The sequence below is a fragment of the Athene noctua genome, chromosome 5, assembly GCF_965140245.1.
Source record: "Athene noctua chromosome 5, bAthNoc1.hap1.1, whole genome shotgun sequence".
Taxonomy (NCBI): domain Eukaryota; kingdom Metazoa; phylum Chordata; class Aves; order Strigiformes; family Strigidae; genus Athene; species Athene noctua.
Genome location: NC_134041.1, coordinates 7,553,045 through 7,567,831, shown reverse-complemented (window position 1 = coordinate 7,567,831; position 14,787 = coordinate 7,553,045). Strand labels below are relative to the sequence as shown.

At 40.8% G+C, this 14,787-nt stretch overlaps 2 protein-coding genes across 10 annotated transcripts in view; one reads left to right on the top strand and one right to left on the bottom strand.

The window, feature by feature from the left end:
* Positions 1-9,951, top strand: part of OSBPL9 (oxysterol binding protein like 9) — a 64,830-nt gene extending 54,879 nt beyond the window's left edge. For 5 of the 9 annotated variants that reach the window (XM_074906227.1, XM_074906221.1, XM_074906225.1 and 2 more), the window contains 13 exons: positions 1,386-1,545; positions 2,228-2,340; positions 2,506-2,624; positions 4,036-4,121; positions 4,359-4,533; positions 6,023-6,107; positions 6,376-6,486; positions 6,858-6,921; positions 7,028-7,168; positions 8,019-8,097; positions 8,431-8,522; positions 8,957-9,092; positions 9,198-9,951. In XM_074906227.1, the coding sequence (XP_074762328.1) occupies positions 1,386-1,545; positions 2,228-2,340; positions 2,506-2,624; positions 4,036-4,121; positions 4,359-4,533; positions 6,023-6,107; positions 6,376-6,486; positions 6,858-6,921; positions 7,028-7,168; positions 8,019-8,097; positions 8,431-8,522; positions 8,957-9,092; positions 9,198-9,272 (1,436 nt within the window). In that variant the 3' untranslated portion in view covers positions 9,273-9,951. Of the gene's footprint in view, positions 1-1,385; positions 1,546-2,227; positions 2,341-2,505; positions 2,625-4,035; positions 4,122-4,358; positions 4,538-6,022; positions 6,108-6,375; positions 6,487-6,857; positions 6,922-7,027; positions 7,169-8,018; positions 8,098-8,430; positions 8,523-8,956; positions 9,093-9,197 lie in introns of all 9 variants that reach the window. The other 4 variants (XM_074906229.1, XM_074906228.1, XM_074906223.1 and 1 more) reach the window with 1 other exon arrangement.
* A 772-nt stretch (positions 9,952-10,723) lies between these two features.
* Positions 10,724-14,787, bottom strand: part of NRDC (nardilysin convertase) — a 30,094-nt gene continuing 26,030 nt past the window's right edge. The window contains exons 25-31 of the mRNA XM_074906219.1: positions 14,504-14,551; positions 14,104-14,156; positions 13,406-13,489; positions 11,896-11,986; positions 11,473-11,589; positions 11,181-11,270; positions 10,724-10,941 (exon numbers count right to left, since the gene is read on the bottom strand). Of these exons, the coding sequence (XP_074762320.1) occupies positions 10,744-10,941; positions 11,181-11,270; positions 11,473-11,589; positions 11,896-11,986; positions 13,406-13,489; positions 14,104-14,156; positions 14,504-14,551 (681 nt within the window). The 3' untranslated portion in view covers positions 10,724-10,743. The remainder of the gene's footprint in view (positions 10,942-11,180; positions 11,271-11,472; positions 11,590-11,895; positions 11,987-13,405; positions 13,490-14,103; positions 14,157-14,503; positions 14,552-14,787) is intronic.

Below are 14,787 nucleotides of genomic sequence, written 5' to 3'. Positions count from 1 at the left end.
TCTAGTTTGCTTAATATCCTCTGTTGTGACTTCCACAAAAGGTCTGTGTCAGTGTTAACCTGGTTTGTCTTTATTGCTATGACTCTTGAAAAACAGTGAGTTAGGGGTGAGACAGGATTCACGTAATCAAATTTAGAAACCTTATTAATTAGATTTTGTCACAAATACATTTGTAGCTAAATTTGAAAAAGATGTTTTAGATCAGTAGAATACAAGTTGAGTGAAAACTAGCTGGACTGCCAGGCCTGAGGCTTGTGATCAGCTGTATGAGGTCCAGATGGCAACCAGGTTACTACTGGTGTTACTCAGGGGTTGGTACTGGGCTCAATACTGCTTAACATCTCAAATAACCTAGACATGGACCTTGCCAAATTGGGGAGAACAATGGACAGAACAGGGCTGCTGTTCAGAGGGACTGTGACTGGCTGGGGAAGGGGACTGACAGAAACCTCATGAAGGCAAATGCAAGGTCCTCCGCCCTGCTATGATGGGCATAGACCTCAGCCTGCTCTGTTGCGTGGGGTTACCTGCAGCTTGGCAGAAGAGGAGTCAGGGGTCCTGGTGAGCAACAAGTGGAGTCAGCAGCGTGCCCCTCTGGTGATGAAGGAAGGTTTTGCTGCGTACCTGGCTAGATTAGTGAGAGTGTAAAGAGCAGCTTAAGAGAAGTGATTGTTCCTCTCTACTTGGGATCTGTGAGACCACATCTTGAATACTAGTTTTGGGTTCCACAGTACAAAGACATGGACCACCAAGATTAGGAAGCTGAGGCCTGTGACGTACTTAGAGGCTGACAGAACTGGGTTTGTTCAGCCTTAGGAAGATCAAGCTAAGGCAGGATATTACTGCTGTCTTCCGCCAACTCTTGGGAAGGTATAAAGAAGATAGAACTGGGCTTCTCTTGGAGATGCACAGCACAGGGATGAGGCAGTCAGCACAAGCTGTAAGAAAGGAAATTCCAAGTAGGTATTAGAAAATGTTTTATAATTGGTTTTATAATGAGGTGGTTCAAACTTTGGAATAGGTTCCCTAGAAAGATTATGGAATCTTGATCTTGAGAGATCCCTTCCATCATAAATCATACTATGAATCTATACAAATTTTCATTATTGTTGTTTTACCTTTAATCAACAACTTTGCACAAAACATGTTCTTATACTTTATTATTGTTCCGTGTTCTTGATTTTCCTTGTGAGCTTTCTTTTGTTATCAGTTAAATGAAACTTGGTATGAACCTGACTAATTATTGCTTCTAATTTTGTAAGATCTTATACCTTCTGAGATCACATTAGTCTTTATTGATTTGAACAATCCTTTTCACTAAGTTAGAACTGGTGGATCTTGAAAGAACTTGGTTTTTATTGTCTGTAATTTTTAATACTTCATAGGAAGTGGGCAATCAGCACCTAGCAGCAGTCTTACCTCTCCAAGCCATGTCAACCTGTCGCCAAATACAGTCCCAGATTTCTCTTACTCGAGCAGCGAGGATGAGTTCTATGATGCTGATGAATTCTATCAGAGCAGTTCTTCCCCAAAGCGATGTATGGAGTAAGTAGCTGAAAGTATGCTGTGTGTGCTGAATACAATTATCTACAAGGGTGTGGCTTGTCTGCTTGTAGAAGTTAGTTAAACTGAATAAGCCACATTGGATTTAAAAAAAAACAGTACAGGAAGGCAGAAACCCCACCCCATTTAACAGTAAGATTATTCCCTCCCCCAGCACAGTCATCTGAGGGATGCAGTTTCCTCCTCTGCTCCTTCCCATTCCATCAAGTATTTATGTTGGCAAAACTCTTAACATAAACCAAACTTGGGAAGCCACCAGCTCAGAGACAATCTGAGACCACGGTGTATTTCACAGGCGTTTGTGGCAGCCTTTGGTAAACAGCCAATTCCCTCTCGCATTTACTAAAAGACATTTTTTGAAGTTGACTGCCTTTCTCCAAAATCTCTATTTACTCTTCTTTTTTATGAATCGGAAAATTAATTCTGCGAGATGCTGCACAGTTCAAAGAGGAGTTAGTCAGCTGTTTTGTGCCTTCAGGTGTTATCTTAGACTGCAGGCTTTCCCATTCGTTCAGCTACAGTCCATTTTAAGTTTTCTGTGAATTAACATGCAGCATGTATTTTAATGTCTATCAGTAAGCTCCTTATCTGTGTATATCAAATGATAATAATTTGGTCTGAGTTAGTTCATTGTGAAGTGTGAGAATTTATTACTTTTCTTTAGTTCTTCAGGGTCTGCTGCAGTCCTGACTCGGAGCAGCACGGGAAGTAGTCTGAAACGTCCAGATACCACAGAGTCCCTCAACTCTTCCATGTCTAATGGGACAAATGATGCTGGTAAGTGGACTGCATGAACTTAACACTGAGGAGCTCTTGATTGTTAATCTGTGTGTAAACTGTGTCAAAATATGTATGATCGTATGTATATGACAGGATACTTAGAGAAAATGGTTTTCTTTACTAAAAGGTTAGAGAAAAACAAAAGCAATTTGGTCTTTTTAGATCTCTTCGATCCTCCTGATGATCGAGATGATGACGGGGAAGGAGAATCAGTGGAAGAACATAAGAGTGTTATTATGCATCTCTTGTCACAAGTGAGATTAGGGATGGATCTGACAAAGGTAAACTTGCTAACTGATCATTCCTGGGGAAGGGAGAGGGAGTAAACCCTGAATTCTGTGTAAATCAGTTCAATGTTAAAGTAATAATTTAACTGTTTTTGTTCTAAGAGCTAGTTACACTACAATCTCTTTAGCACAGTAATTTTTTTTTTTTTTTTAATTGAAGTTATTACTGGGAGGGGAAAAATGAATACAGAATGAATACATCCAACTGCTAAAATCTCTTTGGGAAAATAGTTTTCTATGGAAAGTATCTGTTCACTTTGAACCCGATCCTTGGAGTGCCTGTTAAGCTGGGATAAGAGGAAGGCTGTATGCAGTATTCATGTTTCTCCTGTCTTTAGCTTCCTAGAACAAAGATCTACAAGATCCCGGTGTATGGTCACATTCAATAAGACATAAATAAAATAAAAGGGGGAGTTAAGCATATAGTGGAATGCTTTGCTTGTTGGGATATTGAGTAAGTTGCTTGTGTATTTTAAAATGCTACAGGTAGATCTGGCAAGTACAGAGAATGTGATCCACGTTGGTGTCTGTCTTAAGGCTGAAGGAAAAGCATTCTGAAGGTGTTGATCTTTCTAGGCAGCTTGGTTAAATTTAAACAAGTAATTCTAGACTGGAAAAAAGTAGGGGAGGTCAATCCTATCATTAGTTGGATGAAGTGGATGACTTCAACTGTCCAATCTGGAACTCACAATAGACAATAAAAATATAAACTTAAAACTTTTCTGAAGAAATAGCCAGCAGCTCACGGGCAAGCTACAGAAGGCAGTTCTGAATAGGAATTGATCCAAATGTCTGTTTTGGGAGTTTCAGGAATAGTTGAAAATTACTGATCTCAAGTTAAGCTGCCAAGAAGCATCGTGAGCGTGCATCTCATTTGCATTGCTTTAAAGTCAGCAGCAGCAATCAGCGCTGCTTTCAGCAGGGGTCTATAGCACACTGAAGCAGACAGCAGATCCACAACAACAGAACCTGCAAATGCTGTTGGGGAAGAAAAGTGGTAGGGAAGAGGTTAACCATCTTCATGAAGAGACACATAAGAGGGTGTGACTACATGGAACGAGACTAACTACAACTGAAAATAGCGTACATATAGATGAAATTAAATAATGAGTGTTCCTATAATTAAGAACAGCTTTTGATAAGCTCAGCCATGTAGCTGGATGCATTCTAAGTGGGACTAGGATATATGTAAGACGAGATGGTTCCTCTTAAATCTTTGATTTTATGGAAGATGGCAACTGACCTGCATGTGTCAGAACTCATTGGTAAGTTTGAGAACACGATCAGCTTACAGGCACATGAAGCCTTGTGTGCTTTGTATGCTATTTACAGTTAGTACAGAGAACGCTCTTGTGCAGGGTGTTTAAAGTATCTTGGTCTGCAAGAGTTGTTTTTCTTCACCCAGGTGGTTCTTCCAACTTTTATCCTGGAAAGAAGATCACTGTTGGAAATGTATGCTGACTTCTTTGCACATCCAGACTTATTTGTCAGGTATTTGACTTCTGAAGTAGAGCATTAACTGGGTCTGACACTGTTTACAGCCCTGTGGGCTGCCAGAAATAAGTTGGTAGTTTTGAAGAATATTGCCTGGGTTTTGATGTAAACTTGGAAAACAGCCCAAGCAGTCAAACTTGTAAAACAACCAGACATCCAAAATGCTTTCCTGTATTTGAGGTACGTGCTTGTATTTCATTTTGCCTGTCCTTTTCTCTCTTTTGGCCCATGTAGCATTAGTGACCAGAAGGATCCAAAGGAACGAATGGTTCAAGTGGTTAAATGGTACCTCTCAGCTTTTCATGCAGGAAGAAAAGGGTCAGTTGCTAAAAAGCCTTACAATCCTATTTTGGGCGAGATCTTCCGATGTCATTGGGTATTACCAGGCACTGAAGGTGAAGATGATATGGTTAGTTTCCTGTGGTATGTTTTTTTTGGTGCCTATAATGCATGCAAGTAATTCCCAAAGCCTTATTAATTTACTGACCAAAATGGTTTATGCTATGCTTAAGTAGCAAAACCAACAAACTATGGTGATTTCTTAACCAATTCCCCTCCTTCCTTCCCCCTTTTCTTTGGACAGAAGTTTAAAATATATTGCATAATAAAATTTGAGCCATTAGTTTTTTAAGAACTATTTGACACATTGAAAATGTTCTCTTTTTTTCCCTGAACTGTTTCATAGCACTGAATATGAATTACTTTCTTTCCAAAGTTCTGGTTTTTTTTAAAAAAAGATAATTTCTCCAAACCCTTGTGTTTTTAACAGTGGGGTTTCTTTTTTTCACTTACAATCCAGGAAGCAGTGCAGATTCTCCAGTATATTTAATTGTCCTTTTAAAACCTTTTTGTAGACTTCTGAAGTTTGGATTCTGAGCTTGGATAATATTTTAGTTGTGCATCGGTGTCTGGCGACTACTCTTCCTTTTGTACTTTTATTGGAGCATGCCTGGTGAAGTGAAGGACACAGTAACAGTAGTGCCACTCCCGTAATCTGAACTCACCTACCAGTGTATGAGCTCTTCTCTCACTTGCCCAAGTTTTAGTGAGACTCAAGGATTAATTAAGCTTATGCACGTGAACCGTCATCAACATGGTGCTCCACTGATTCTAGAGAAAAGCTCTAGCACTTGCAGTGCATCCTGGTGTGGGGTGGTTTGTTGTTGGTTTGGGGTTTTTTCTTACCACCCCATTTAGGCTTCTCACCTTGGGAAGTTGCAAACAACGATATGTAAAGTGTTGTTGTGAGATACTTCATGTAGCCTCATGTAGTATATCTAAACACGTGATTGTTTAGATATAAAACATGTACCTTTTTCACATTTAATTTGCTTCTCCCCATCCCAATTAGTTTGTGCAAATCTTTCTTTTGTTTCTGAGGTGAATGTTTGGACTGCTCTTTGCTGACATAAAGACAATGTTGTATTTGTGCTTCCATTGCTTCTAATGATGATTTACAGTTTTTGTGATACGCCTCAGGAAATGAATGTTGCTTTATGATTTTGTGATACATATAATCTGATCATTATTAATACGCCTATCCGAAGCAAAAATTAAAATTATTTCTGCCACTCATTTCTTATTACTTAATGAGAAATGAAGTGGATTTAAATATTACTTAGTAATTGGATTTATACATGACTCTTTCAGGATTTGTGGGCATCTCCCCCAACACATTTATACGTAAAACCAAGAGAACAGAAGCTGCATGTTCTTCAGAAAGCATCATAGTTTCAGGAGTAAGGAGTTATTCCCCATCAAATAGCAAACTGACAAATACATTAAAATCACCGCAGTACATTTTTAGAAGCCTTTAAACATGGAAGCAGCTTCTCTTGGAAGCATCTAGTGTTTTCTAAACACTGTCAGTGATGAAAATCCTCTCTACTATCATGCAGGAGCCAGTTTCAGAAGGACCAGTTCCTTGGGTCAGTAAAAGCAGCGTAACGTTTGTGGCAGAGCAGGTCTCTCATCATCCTCCAAGTAAGTTGGTAGTAACTTTGCTAACAGACATGGCACCTGGGTAGGAGCGACAGTAAAACCAGCTCCTGGTTTAAATCCTGGATTTACGTTTTCTCTCCAAACGTAAAAGCTGAAAGTTTTCTCTGTAAACTGTTTTTGTGAGAAACAAATTGCAAACTCTGTTGCCACATAAGTATGTGGTGCTTTGACATATTTCCTGATAAATGAATTTGGAAACAAATGTATTAATGTCTAGTGCTGTTATTTTTAACAATACATTTTTCTTCAGTTTCAGCATTTTACGCAGAGTGTTTTAGCAAGAGGATACAGTTCAATGCTCACATATGGACCAAGTCAAAATTCTTAGGAATGTCTATTGGGGTTCATAATATAGGGCAAGGTATGTGTGTGTAAATTTAACAATAGAAGATAAATTTACATTCTGCAACTGGAATTTTTGCAGAAATTATTTAAGGTCATCCTATTAAATGTAAGGAATGTTTGATTTCATGTAATTTGAGCTTCCGTATCTAGGAATCTGCGATTCCTTCTGCACACTCTGTGTGCTGAAATCATTTAAGTCCCAGTTTTTCACGTAAACACAACTCTCCCTGCCTCCTCTAGACATTAGGCATTCTCAGCATCTAAATAAAGCTCTTCGCTTTGCCTTTTACGGTACCTGTTTGCAGTGAATTATTCAGGAGATCATTATGAGTTCTGTAGAGGTTTTGCTGGACGTTTTAAAAATCTATTTTTATTTTTCTTTGATAGGGTGTGTCACATGCCTAGATTATGATGAACACTATATTTTGACATTTCCTAATGGTTATGGAAGGCAAGTAAATGCTTTATTTGGTATTTTCATTTGTAATGCCTTGTAATATTTCATGCTTAATATTTATCACAAGGTTATCAATATATCCATATATTTATAACTGCAGGTCTATTCTCACTGTGCCATGGATAGAACTTGGTGGAGAATGCAGTATTAATTGCTCAAAGACAGGTTATAATGCTTCCATCGTCTTCCACACAAAACCATTTTATGGAGGAAAGAAGCACAGAATTACAGCTGAAATTTTGTAAGCAGGTTTCTTCAGTTAATCTCCCTTTTTCTCTACTTAAATGCTGACAGTGTTTTTTCAAGACAGTCAGAAGTATAAAATACTGGAACAGCTACACCCAATAATGTAGCTCACGATTACCTGTCACGGGATGCCATTTTATAGCCAAGAATTGTGTGAGGAAACTTGAATAGGCCTGCATCTCACCTTCTGCTCTAAAACATTCTCAGCTGATTACCAGAAAAAATTAAATTTTCACTCCAGCATTATCCAAAATGTCTTCAGCATTAACACTGCTGCAGACTTTTACGTATTTACTTTTATAACCGTGGTTTGGTGGATTTTGGTTAGACCCTGTGCACATGCCTGGAGCAGAGAATTCAGTGGAGATTCTCGTTTTACTTGGAGATCTGCTGTAATGTCAGTAAGTGATGCTGGCAAAACGAGGGCCTTCACTTCGTTTTAAATCACTTTTCGACAAACATTGATAGATGTCATCTGTGAACTAGTGTTTGTGTTTCCCAGTAGTCTGGGGAAGAAGCTTTGAGTTGATGAAACCTTTTTAAACTTATCACTCTCAATCTGTTTTGGAAGCCTGTAACTAATTTCCTAAACTTTGAAATGCAGATACAGCCCCAGGGCAAGACTTGTCTTACCCTGGGACAGCACGTCCTTTAAAGGTTTATCCAGTTGAACTGATTCATGCAAAACACTTGTAAACAGAACCTCTGTCTTTTGTGTACTGGTGATGGACATTTAAAGGGCTGATATAAAACAGACTGTACAGCAGTTAGGATAAAGTTTTGATCCTTTAGTGTCTTTCAGTTACTGTAATACAACCAAGAAATGACTGTTTCTTTCTATTTAGTTCTCCTAACGACAAGAAACCCTTCTGCTCAATTGAAGGAGAATGGAATGGTGTCATGTATGCAAAATACACAACAGGGGTAAAGCAGCTTATTTCTCTATTTGTTTTTTTCTCCTTTCCATCACAAATGGAAGACGGTGCTTAAAGTTCTTTGGGCTTTTCTAAAACAAAATTAATAGCTGGGAACTCTATGAAGCTGCCCAAAAGATCACAAGAATGGTGGATTTGGGATAAAAGTCCTGATTCGACTTTGTTAATTTGTTCTTAAGGTAACCTGATTGTCACAGCAAGAACAGAATCTAAAGAATGATTGTTTTTCATGCACAACCAGTGTACTAGAGTGTAAGGGTATATAAATTTTAAGTCTAGATAAAATACTAATTTTTTTTTTTTTTTAAATCTCACTCTCTAGGAGAATGCTGTCTTTATAGATACCAAGAAAATGCCTACAATTAAGAAGAAGGTAAGGAAATTGGAGGACCAAGACGACTTTGAGTCTCGCTGGTAAGAATTTTAGTTAAAAAAACCCCCCTTAATTCTCCCATTTTAGACAGACTCATTTGCAGTAGCAGTGTGACTACTGGTGCACTTAACCCTTTCACTGCATGGACAAAGGCTCTTCATTAGCCTTTGCTGCAGGACAGAACCAAGGTACAAGCAGGTTGGGGTTTTAAGGAGCAAGAGGAGACCTGCAGTTCTTGGTCACATCCTCCTCCAGAGCAAATATTCCAGGGGGGTGCAAAGAGCTTCACTGCAGCTGCCTCACTCCTAGCCAGAGCAGTTCTAGTTTAATATATATTGGGGGGTTTCTGCCCTTTCGATAAAGTGAGACCTACATTAATTCAAACAAATATCAATGACTAAGAGCCAGTAATATGTTTCTACAACATTGTAGCGCTTTGCTTCTATAAAGCAGTCTCCAAATTTCTTTTTTTAAGCTTATGGAAAGATGTAACCTACAACTTAAAAATTAGAGACATCGATGCAGCCACAGCTGCAAAGCATGCGCTGGAAGAAAGACAAAGAGCTGAAGCCAGAGCCAGAAAGGAGAACGAGACCTCGTGGGAAACAAGGGTGAGCTTTATTTGAACAGTGTAAACGGCCTCTAACCTACAGCATTTGTTCCTTTCCAGTGGAGTCACTAAGAGCTTACATCCGATTATTCTTTTTTTTTTCTAGTTATTCCATGAAGATGGAGAGTGCTGGGTTTATGACGAGCCACTATTGAAACGACTTGCTGCCAGTAAACATTAAGTGGGTTATAAAGCCAGAAAACGTTCAAGCCTTGGCTTAGCAAAGTTTACATCTGATACCAAGATAGTCATTAATTATCACGTACGTACCGTTTGGAGAACCTGACCCCTCCAACTGCAGTGGTTCCTATCTCAGGGATACTGGACTTACTGATGCAGATAAGCAATTAAATGAAACACGAAACGTCTTGGCTGTGCAGTAACTTGTGCTGGACTCCTGCAAAGGCAGGCTCGGGGAGCCCCGACTGATGCTTCTAAAGCAGGGAGAGCCTGGGCCGGGAAGCGTATACACTTTGTATAACCACTGTGAAGGCCATGGCATTGGTATCAGTTGCATAATATTCCTGGGTCCTACATATTTAAAAAACAAGAAACAAAATGCAAGACATCATTTAAATCTAGCTAATGTTTGCAATGTGTAAATATGAGGATTCCTTTGATGGGACAATTTGTTAGAAAATGCTACGTAAATGTTATCTTCCACCTGTATGATAATCAAATCTTTTGGCATTTCAGTGTCTTGCCCAAAATAACTTTGTTATTTTGAGATTAAAATGTAACCATAGATAATTCTACTCAATGCATCTTAAAGCTTCATAAAATAGATTTTTCGAACTTCTCTTATGGACTTTTTATTTATTTCATAATAAACCTTTGCAGCAAGACTGTGGTTTTTTTCAGCTGAGTGATAATCAATTGCTTTATGTGAAATGTCATTTTTTTTTCCCCACTGGAATCCTTGTAGCTAAAACCTCTTTCTTAAAGTAGTTAATGAACTAGTAAAAGGGACAGAATTTGCAGCATCCAGAGTGGAGTTTTTCTAGGACCTACATACAGCCTTTTGTTTCTACTAGCTCACCAACACTGTAGGAATCTTTGCATTTCAGTGCTTTTGTTTAAAGTTAGATAATGGTTGAGGAAGTAGCTAGATGTAGCAATCGAACTATTTTCCTTTCCACAGTTAAATCTAGCTTTTATTTGATTTCATCTCAATTTTGTCTATGTTGCACATACAGAAAAACTGAAAAAAAAGCAGCATGAGAGTGAAGCCTCAGGCTTTTTTTTCCCCTCCCACCCACTCTAACTCCTCCAGCAGACCTGCAGAATACGTTCTTTGAGGAGATGTAACCACGAGTCGGCAGCTGCTGCAGCACTGCAGGGACAACACACAAGACACTGAACCAAGAAGTGCAGCCCCCACCTGCAGCCAGCCAGAGGGGAGAGGTGGTGGCTTTCTGGTGGTGGGGAACGCTCCCTTCACGCCGGCTCAGAGTCGGGGCTGTGCCTGTTCTTAATGAACGTAGGAGATTAATGAGAAGAGTTGGCTGGAAATGTATTTGAGGAACCGGGATCTGAATGGCCAGCTTCAGCCCAACTAATGCTACAGCCCTGGTTTAATAAGAATAGGTTTGTATTGTTTATATTGCAGAAAGCACCTGGATTACACATCACTGCAGGGCAAGACGTCATTTTTATTTTAATATTTTATGGTAAGGGAGAACATTCAGAGTTGATGTGTAAGCTTTGATGTCCTTGATGGAAGTAACATTAGTCATCAGAGATGATGGGGGCAAGAAAATAAGATGAGGTATTTCACCAGATGAAGAATTCTGTACTTCTGCAACAGCTGTAACCTCTGAGTCCCCTTCATGTTTTCCATATCCAACCACCTGGAAAAAAGTTAACAAAAACAGAAATGTGGCTCTCATTCAGTGTTCATCTGCCCTGACAAATACAGATGCTTAAATGCAATTGAAATGACAGTAATAATTAGAAATGTAGAAAATACTGAACAGCAGTGTGGATAACCACCCCATTAAACATTAGATTACAGAGCTCTTCCACACCCACCCCCCTTACTGAGCTCTCTGAGGTTATCAGAGTTTGGTGGTTTTGGCAAGACACTCACATGTACACTCAGCACTTTCTTCTTGTTGCTTCTGTGAGCCTGGAACCAGGTGACCAGGTCTGATTTTGTAACAGACTTCAGAGCTTCGATCTGAAACACACAGAAATGAGGTTTACGTAGCACCATGGTGATTCAAGTCATTTTAAACATAAAAATGGTTTCTCTACAAACTCTATCCCATTAGACAAAAGAACCTTTTTTAAAATAGTGTGTAATCTTAGAATCAGTATGGCATCAATCCCCCTACTTATGCTTTGATGTAAAGCTGCTACCCCAGGGAGGGACCACGCACCTCCCGGGCCAGCCTGTCAAAGAGATACTGCTGGGTCACAACTTCATTCCAGTTCCTGTCTACTTCTTCTCCAAGATGGGAATCTTCACATTCTTTAAGTTTTATCAAAGCTGTAACCTATGTTTGAAAAAGACAAAACAATTAGTTTCAAAGAGTTTAAAACTACCTTAATTTACTATTGTATTCACTGAAGTCAATAGAAAACCTGAATTACACTAACAAGGTATTTCATTGCTTTCAAAGTTAACTAAATGGCCAGAGAGCAAATGTTTAGAGAATGACCACAGACTAAGAGGCAGGATTTAAGAGCAAATCCTCTGTCTGGAAAACCTGAGAAACATGCCAGATGGAGGTGTAAGAAAATCCTCCAGTTTGGGTGTCATTTAGCAGTTCAAGGAAGATCTTTTCAAGACCAAGTTTTACCTGGGTGCTAAAAGCATCTTCAGTTAAATGTTTGATTTTCTCTTCAAAGCAAGAAAGAAACTCCTCTATTTTCTTGTCAACCAGTTCTGAACTAAAAGAGAGTTAAATAGTTAAATCAGGCAGGAAAAAGAAAAAAACCAAATCTGCAGGATAAAATAGCAAAACAGCCCTCAAAGTGACAAGGAAATATGTGGGACAGGCTTGTTTCCCTCTCCAGATAGCAGCTTTCCTCTCTTCCCTGGCATCAGAGTCACTGCTGTGGGGGCCCTACGCTGCAATAAGCCCAATAGCAGCATGTGCTGGGTCAGGACCCCCAGCTGCAGTCCTGCGCCCCACATGTCAACAGGGATGGTCTATGGGATTAGGACAAAAAGAAAGAAAAGTAATGGGCTGTGAGGGATTGGGAGGTTGCTGAAACATTGATGACACACAATTCAGTAATGGAAGGGTCATTCAAATGTAAAAATAAGAGGCAGCACCACTCTGTGCTAATTAAACTTTCACCAACGCAGTATTAGTTTTCATAACTTGCATATTTTTCATAGAACCCTTCAACTTCAGCAGGTCAAATACCTGCAGTTACCCCCAGCTTTGAACAAAGCCCTAATATTGTTCTGTCTGCTGAAAGCGAGCTGGAAGAACAGGCTATACAGGATTTACTTGGCAACAGATGGAGCTCTGCGGGCAGAGTATCTTCAAAGGGCAGTAGGATATTTTGCTTAGTCTTTGGATTACTTTTCCCGTTCAAGTCGGGGCTGCTGCAGTTTTAAGAAGCTTAAGGCTATTGCTTTATTTCAGTCGCTATGTTGCAAGGGTCAGCAGTGTCTCAAGCTGAAGCAGGACGTTGCTTTTGAGAGTCCCTTTGGGCTCTTACAGAACTCCCCTCACAGATTTCAAAAACCCCTCCATGGCCTGAACAGGGTGGGAACTCATAAATGAGAGCAGGTGCACTGGAAAGCTCATGCAAAAGCAAACTGAAATCAGCTGTGACCTGAGCAAACAGAACAAGGAGAAGACTAAGTGAAACTCAGTAATAATTCTTCAGAGCTGGATGTTGCGTAAATACACCCCCTACACAAAGTACGACACAAACATGGTCACAGAGTTAGTTTGACACCTCACTATAGCCCACAGGGCTCAGCTCTTCAGTGCCCGAGTACATGCAAGGTCCACTGGCCACCCTGTTAAGCCTCACTTTGCTAAAACCAGTTGCCATAAATTTCCTGTGCTGAAGTCCTTCCTGGTCAGACAGCAGCAACAACAGCTGCCATTTGCCAAGATCCTCCACACAGCAAAATACAGGGAGGAAGGGGCAGCTGACTGTCCCTGTCCCAGGCTGGCAGGCGACCACGACACCTTCCTGAGCAGAGCCCGAGTGCACCAGCCAGGCCCAGCCACTGGCCTGAGCCTCTGCAGGGGGACGGGGTGAACACGGCCACCAGAGAGGGGCCCGGCCACCTCAGGGGCGACTCCTGCGTTTAATGCTCAGTGTTAACCACCGAGCACTTACTTGTATTTAGTTGCCTGGGTTGCGACTGTGACTGAGAAGCCAAGAATCCCAGAAGTATTCCTGCAGGTAGGGTACACGTGGTAGCTTAAAAAACACAAAAGAAAAAAGGGAAACAAAGTCATTCCACAAGCACAATTAAATTTTCATTTTTACAGGATGTACCACAAGTTAAAACAGTGTTGGTATTCTAGACAAAAATCTCAGATATAAATTCTCAACAGTCCTATTTCCTTCCTGCATCACTGCACTTCAACGTTCACTCGTTTTTGGGAAATCCTTTTAAGCCTGTCAAGAGTATTTGTGTTCCTGCAAACTAATTCATCAGAGTGACAGACCTAGAGCTGTGAAAAACTCGTTCCAGTTTCCTGAGGTAGAAGGGTGCCTCTGAGGGAGGCTGCTACACACCACAGAGCGTCCGTGAAAACAGCCCTGAGGAACAGGGAGCTGATTTGGGAAGTGGAAGGAACAACTTTATGCTGAATCATTTCTGAGTTAACACACTGGTAATGGATGTAATTCTTACAGGACTCAAAAGCAACTCGTATCGATGGCTGCTCTTGGTTTTGATGTGTTTATGTTGGTGTTTCCATTAGAGTAATGGAGGAATTAAGTCACTGTGCAGAAAGGGTTCCCAGAGTAAAAACACTAGGGAACAGCAAAAGCAGGTGTGGGGGAGCTGTGCTCCCCAGCGCACTCACCCGAGGGTCTGCTTGGTTCTCAGGAAGTCGAAGCAAGGCTCTTCCATGTGCATCTGAAACGGAGCACAAATGTGTTACAGCAGAAGTGACCTTCCTCTGCAGCCACCCCTCGGGCTCCGTACGCAAACGTGGTCACAACTGAAGTGCTGCCTGTCCAGCTACACCCTCTGAATTAAGGTCTCAGCTTTCTGGGTTGGCAGCTAAGAACAGCCTTCTGCACTGTCCATCCCTGCCACAGTTGGGGATCCTGCCCCAAACGCTCACAGGTTGAATCAGAGTGAGCAGCAGACGCAGGTACATGTACACAGAATGTACCTCACTCCCCTCGCACCCTCTAGCTCCAAGCACCATTTCCAGGGATGACCCTTGGGTGAGTTAGGAGACACAGACATCTACTTACCACAAGCAGCTCCATAAGGGTATATTCCCTTAAGTTCCTGGCACCTGACTAGAAAGAAAATGAAGAATTTAGGGTGATTTCATGGAGTTAAATGCTACAGTTCAGACCAAGGCAACACTTGTGGCACACACCTCAGCCTGGACCGCAGCACTGAATGACAATTCACAGCAGGGACAGCTGGAATAATCTTGTTTTCTGCAGGGGCCTCAATATGGCCTTCAGAAGAGAGGGGAAGGGCTCAGCCCAGGACCACAAAATCAGTGGTGAGGACACCAAGAAATCAC